We start from the raw sequence: 6,740 nt of genomic DNA, 5'->3' as shown, positions 1-6,740 counted from the left end.
GAAATAAATCCGCCTGGACATTCGCATAGGTGCATGCTATGATACTCAGCTTCATTAATGTACTCGTGCCATCTAAAGTAGTGAAGTATCTCGTACAACTTGCACCATCCTGTGGTTGCTAATTCTACAGGAATCTCTCTTAGTTTATAAATTACATCCTGGGCAATGTTGGTCGTTCTTGTGAAAGATTGCCATACATTAATGTCAATAAGGTCAAGCTCATTTCTCACTGAATCCAACTGAGACTTTAAGGATTCAAGCTCTTTAATAGAATAACCTTCATGCTTTCCTAGCCCTTCCTTAATTGCATTACAATAACATTCGTAACTTTTGCTTGCGCAATTAGAACAGGGAGCTACAGAAAATGGAATCCTTAATTTAATTGTTTCACATGAAGGAAATGAATAAATTCTGAACTCTGGTTTTACCATTGTTTCATATCTGTCTAAAGATGTATTGTACAGATATTAAAATATTTTGATTTTTCATATGAAATATTTTACATAAATATTTCTATAAATGAATTACCTACAATTCCCGCCTTATATTGGTACCGAAGTAATTTAGTTCTTGTCAACAAGTTGTGTGATTCAAAACGAAAAAGTTAACTAATAACAGATCTAAATATTCATTAATGCATTTAGCTTGTATTTTTAAACAATTGGAGAGCTATAGTTTCGAAAATTTTAAAGTTGGTTCATTTTCCTGATGAAATTTTTAAACATCAAGGATGAAAATGATGAGGATATTATCCTTCTAGAGAAAAAACTTGGAATAATTAAAAAAGAAGGGGTTTCTGAAACAAGTATTGAAAAAAAACGTAAAGCTCTATACAAGAAAATAGAGAGAGAAGAGGGAATTGGAGATTTTATGGACTTAATAGATGGAATATTGACAGACGTTAACAAAAAAAAAAAGATTGAAAGTGAATCAAAACCTAATAAAAAAAATATAAGAAATAAAAGCTGTGATAAATCTTTCAAGTCCAAAAACTTTCCTAAATTAATCTGCGAATCAATAATAAATTGGCAAAATGAATTTAGGCAAAGAGCTCAAGGGTTTTTAAATAGATTAAGTGAAGGGAATATGACTTTAATTTTGGAAAAGTTAATTGAATTAATTAAGTATACAATAAGACTAGCTTACAATAATCATAATTTTTGTGACAACGACCTGCTTAAATTAAGAAGTGAATCAATTAAAATTGTATTAGGCTATTTTGATAGCGACTACTATGTAGTGCATCGGCTAATCGCAATTAATGACATTATTGAAAGTGAGTTAATAATGTTATTTATACAAAATTGCATTATTCAACCACAAAATACTGTTTCGTTAAATACAGTATATTCTGCGTTGATTTCTTCTATTGGAATTAAATTAGAAGGCAGTTTTAATCGGAGATTAATAATAATTTTGAATAAAATATATAACGAAACTTTGAATAAAATTTTACGGAATTTGGGTTCAAATATAGAAAAATATAATAATAAGATAATTTTGAGACATATTATAATCTCCTTGATAACTATTTACAGGTGTGGTTTCGCATCTTCAATAGTAATTCAAAATTTTATCGATACAGGAATAAATGGATATAAATATTCAAAATCAAATATAATTTACTGGGAGTGCTTTTTTGATAATGTGTTAACTATCATTAGGGGATCTGCATTTTATATAAAAGATGAGAGTAATTCTGTATTTGAGAACATAATCGAAAACATTGGGTCAGAAATTTCAAAAGATTATTATTTTGAGCCTCAGTTAAAAAATGAGATTGAATCAAGCAACCTAAACATTTTCGTAAGCCCATTAAAATTTAAATTCATTATTGAAGAGTTGAACGAGTGGAGAGAAAGTTCGAAAAATCAAGTATTAAGCCAAAAATTGAGAAGAAGAGAAGGCATAATTGAGAGACAGTTAAATGCTATGCATAGTTGGTCGCTTAATTGTATCTTATTGAAACATATGCAAATGATACGAAATGGAAAAAAAAAAGCTCCAACCCAATCTAAACTCGAGATAGTGTCATATCCTAAAACTTTAATTGAATATATATGGCAAGAAGAAAATAAAAATTTACTTTTATGGTATTTAAACAAAAATCAGGAAAATAATTTAGTTAATCAATTAATTGGCTTTTATAATTTAGGAATAAAACAATTGAACCCAAAACGTATTATACATGAAAAAATTGACGCTACCAATAATGTTATTACCAACAATAAGTTACTTGATCTGGCTTCAAAGATGAGATTTACCTCTGATTTACAAAAGAGTATTTTTGTTGCATTACTAGGCGCAATCGATGAATTTGACGCAATAAATAGATTGACTTCATTAAATCTTACGCAATCAAAGACTTACTTAAACTCAGCAATCAATGTCATTGTTATTTCTTCATTATTTGAACATGTTTATAATCCATATTATTACAAAGTATTGAAAGGTTTAACTGTGCTTCCTGCAGTTATTTCGAAAAAAATAAACAATGAAATCATTAATTGTTTTTCTCAACAAATGGGAATATTAGATAAATTTAATATAAGAAAAATTATGATTTTTAGTCAATTAGTCAAGGACTGCATTTTTGGTCGGATTTTTGATTTGAGGATTATTAGGTTTATCAAAATTAATGACATTCATGCATTGACAGGGTCTATTGGTTTGTTTCTAAAAGAGTTAATTATATTAATATTGAGGGAAGAAAATGAAGCTGATGAAGATGCATTTATTTTTGAGTTATTCTCTGCTGTTTCAAAAATGTCAGAACTAAAAGAGACAATCTTATTCGTTCTACAAGCATTAGCGGTTCCCGCAATTGAAAATAACAATGAATCTAATAATAGTTATGAGATCTTAAAAATAAGAATAGCAAGAATTACAAAATTATTAGGTGATAATATTACTTTCTTAAAATAGTATTGCATTAATGTCTAATGAAAACTCAAGCTTATATCCGAAGCAATTTTCAATTTGTACGAGCGATGGAGTAAAATTAAGTTGCAGAAGCTTTGGTAATATTCCATCAAAAGTTCCGATAACTGAGATCGAAAGTATAGTTTTTGTGCTAGTTCATCCATATGGGATAATGGGTGGTAGTAGTTCTAATATGCTTGGCTTAGCTTTGAGTTTGGCAGATAAGGGATATGGTAGCATTATTTTTGATCATAGGGGAATTGGTAAATCAACGGGATATAAGTCAATTTTTGGAAATAACGAAGTTTATGATGTAGTCTCTGTATGTAATGATATAAAAGGAAAGAATAGTGGTATTAAGGTTGTTTTAATTGGGTCTTCTGCAGGTGCCCCAATTGCTGGTTCAGCTGTTGATGAATGTGAAAATGTTATAGGATATATCGGAATAGGATACGTATTTGGGTTTTGGCCATCCTTGTTATTTAAACAACATTACAACAATATTCTTAGATCGAAGAAACACAAATTATTTATTATGGGAGATTCCGATGGATTCACTTCCATTGATGTTCTAAAAAATAAAATGGACAAGTAAGTACTAATTTTTAAAAATCCTTCCTAACTATTTCTAGTTGCTGCGATCCTAAACAAGTCGAAATAATACCCAAAGTTGGGCACTTCGAATTGGAATCACCCTACTACGATGATACAATATGCGAAATAATCGACAAATTTGTAAAATCATCATTCGGATAATAGAAAAGTACATTAGATAAGTACTCAACAATAGAGTGATAATGCCAAGTTAACAGAATTAACAGCCCCTAAATATCTATATTATCATATATTGTAGTAGATGATCAATTATCAAGGAATCTCGTGAAGTACAGTAAATCCCTGTAAGTACCAGTTATACATTATTGGCCATTGCATAGTACATGCGTTGTTTAACTATAAAGAGTTTTTGCCTCATTTAGTACTTCTTTAACTTAAAACAGGAATAATATTTAGATATTCAATTACCAGGATATCGATCCCATAAATAGTTTGTCAATTCAGATTAGATATTGCTTGGAAAAAGGAAAACTCGTACTCTGCCTCCAAAGCTGCTGGGTGGTAATGCTTTTCTGAACTTGGCACATACTGCACCACTGTTACCGTAGCTTCTTCTAATCAATCCTTGTATCACTCTGAATTTTGTGCCATTCTTTATTGTCTTGGCCTTGTAGATATATGCACATCTCTTTCCCAAATAGAACTTTGCGTCTTCTTTGGTTTTAACACCTTCTATTTTAAGTAGAGAAACGTTTGGAGTTTGATTGACCTTTGACCTTTTGTAACCCGTAACAATTGCTTTAGAGTATAGTCTTACGGGTTCAGTTGTCTTGTTATTAAAGCTCTTTTTCTTTATTTGAGATTTCATTTGAAAGAACAAAAACGACTCAATCCTGTTTCGAAAAGGTTGTGACTTAGTTCAGCTTTTAATGCTGCGTCTGGCCTTTTATAACATTTGATTTTTAATTAAAAAGTACTATTTAACATTATTTATAGTACGTGTCTCTTTTATTGTCTCAATGCCGGTACCGTTCATTTAGGCGCGTGCGGCAAAATGTGATCTTTTCTTTCAATATATGCATATTGTTTGTTTTACTTGAGGTAATCCTCAATATTTGTAGTACCATTCATGGAATCAATTATTTCACCGTAATATGGTCTTTCCTAAAAAGGAATATATTGTACTATTTTTGACTATCTTTTTTTATATTAGCTTATTTTTATGTGTGAGTTCTGATTCCAAAAATAAAATAGATCCTACGTTGGCACTTTTACCTTGGACATTTAATAATAAGTCTAATATTGATATTAGAGTAAGTTATGGCTGTCATAATTGGAAATTTGAAGATGAATTTCTAAGAGTTAATGACTCGGCTGTAAGAATCGACGAGTATGGGAACAATTGTACTGATGTTATTAATGTAAATCCAAAATGGCACCATATGCGCTTAAAAGGAGTTTTTACTGTTATTGCATCAGATATTTATACAGGAGAGAATTTACGTAGTGAAATTCACATTGCAAAAGTTGAGAGTATAAAAATCAGCACCAGTTCAAAAAGAATTAGGCTAGGCTCACTTGAAAACCTATATGCAATTGGGTTTGACAGTGAAAATAACACATTCACATCATTGAATGAACTAAGAATTGTTTGGGAGTTGGAAAATGATAACATTATATCAGAGAAAAATTATGGAAGCCAAATTTTGGTTACTGGATCTAAAGTTGGATCAGTAAATGTACATGTAAAAATTATTGAAGAGCATTATGCATTAATCGGTTCATCAGTTACTATATATGTAGAAGATCCATTTAAAATTATCCCATACATCAGAAGGGCTCCATTTGGTTCGCTTTATCCAATACATTTAGTGAAAGAAGGGACAACAGATTTTACAAATTTTTTTAGAAAAGAATTTCATTATTGTAAAATCGACAGGAATATCGGACCAAAAGCTCAAATACTTGAAGGCAATATTATAATAGTTGAAAATTACAACGATCATGACATTGAAGCTGAATCAATAATTTCTACTACTTGTATGGATAGAAGAGTTATTGGAAGTTTTTTCACAAGTTTAATATATATATCATTTCCTAAAGAAATTATTTTTGCTGTTCAAGATGACGTTAGTTTAGTACCTCCCCAAAATAACTTTAATTTTGATGAATTTGTTCAATTATATTTCATAGAAGGGGAACAATTAGCTGAAAGGTCCGGTTTTTTTGTTCGAATTTTGCAGAATAATGAATTAACGATTACTGAGAATAAGATTATTTTTCTTCAATTAAAATTGTTTAATTATAAGAGAGAGTTCTTACACGTTCCAATTAACTCAAGATTCAGATTTATTTGCAAAAAAGGTTGTAACTTGGTAAATATTACTCCATTCCAGACTGAGTGTAATGAAAATAATTCAACTACTAGTGGATTTTTAAAAATTACAGGTAACTCAGTGGGATTGAGCGAATTTGTTGTTATTCTCGACTCTATAGGCGACACAAGCTATTCAAAACCGAATGGGGAAGGTAAATTAACAGAAATTACCTCACTATTAAAGATTAATATTGTTAGAGACATAGATACTCTCTTTTCAAATCTACCACTTGTTCTATACCCTGGAGATCAAAGAATCAATATAAGAGAAAACATTACAGGCGGAAAAGGACCATTTTTTTTTTGTTCATCCAACCCGTCAATAGCAATGATTGATTTCCACACGGGATTATTAAAGACAAGCTATAATACAGGATTATTTAATGTTATTATATATGATATTGGAATAAACCAATACTATGAAAATAAAAATGAATTAAGTTGTAAATCCCTTAAAGATGTTTATGGTTTAAACATTCCTGTTCTAGTTTCTTATATTAATGGTTTTAGTTTAGAGATGGCCTCTTTAAATGGAAAGCTTTATAAAAATACCATTTATACTTCAATATCACAAAATTCGTTAACCGTTGAAATCAAAGCTGAGCCTATAAGAGTTTCCAATAATTTATTAGGTAATCAATTTGAACCATCTTTTTATAATCTTTCATTTTATAAATTGGATACTCTTGATATAACAAAATTATATGATCCATGCGAAATAGTAAAGGTGGCAAATCTACTTGAATTTCAACCAAATACAAGATATACAAATGATTTGAGGATTAATGATTGTCTGCTAATCTTGAATAATTTAGGAATTGTATCTTATAGCCAACTTACATCTAATTATGATTTTAATATCATAATAATAAATATAGATGGACAA

The 6,740-nt window shown here is 29.7% G+C and overlaps 3 protein-coding genes across 3 annotated transcripts; 2 read left to right on the top strand and 1 right to left on the bottom strand.

Annotated features, from left to right (window-relative positions):
* Positions 1–708: 708 nt before the first annotated feature.
* Positions 709–2,925, top strand: Chro.70292 (hypothetical protein). Its single annotated transcript, XM_660796.1, has 1 exon — positions 709–2,925. One exon carries the CDS (start codon positions 709–711, stop codon positions 2,923–2,925), a length of 2,217 nt encoding a protein of 738 aa, XP_665888.1.
* Positions 2,926–2,935: 10 nt separating this feature from the next.
* On the top strand, positions 2,936–3,517 carry Chro.70291 (hypothetical protein). The annotated part of the gene is made up of 1 exon (XM_660795.1): positions 2,936–3,517. The coding sequence occupies one exon, from the start codon at positions 2,936–2,938 to the stop codon at positions 3,515–3,517; it is 582 nt and encodes a 193-aa protein (XP_665887.1).
* Positions 3,518–3,982: 465 nt separating this feature from the next.
* Chro.70290 (60S ribosomal protein L35a (RPL35aC)) lies at positions 3,983–4,345 on the bottom strand. Its single annotated transcript, XM_660794.1, has 1 exon — positions 3,983–4,345. The coding sequence occupies one exon, from the start codon at positions 4,343–4,345 to the stop codon at positions 3,983–3,985; it is 363 nt and encodes a 120-aa protein (XP_665886.1).
* Positions 4,346–6,740: the final 2,395 nt, after the last annotated feature.

Source organism: Cryptosporidium hominis (assembly GCF_000006425.1).
Source record: "Cryptosporidium hominis TU502 chromosome 7 CHRO017067, whole genome shotgun sequence".
Lineage (NCBI taxonomy): Eukaryota > Apicomplexa > Conoidasida > Eucoccidiorida > Cryptosporidiidae > Cryptosporidium > Cryptosporidium hominis.
This window is presented reverse-complemented; position numbering and strand designations above follow the sequence as displayed.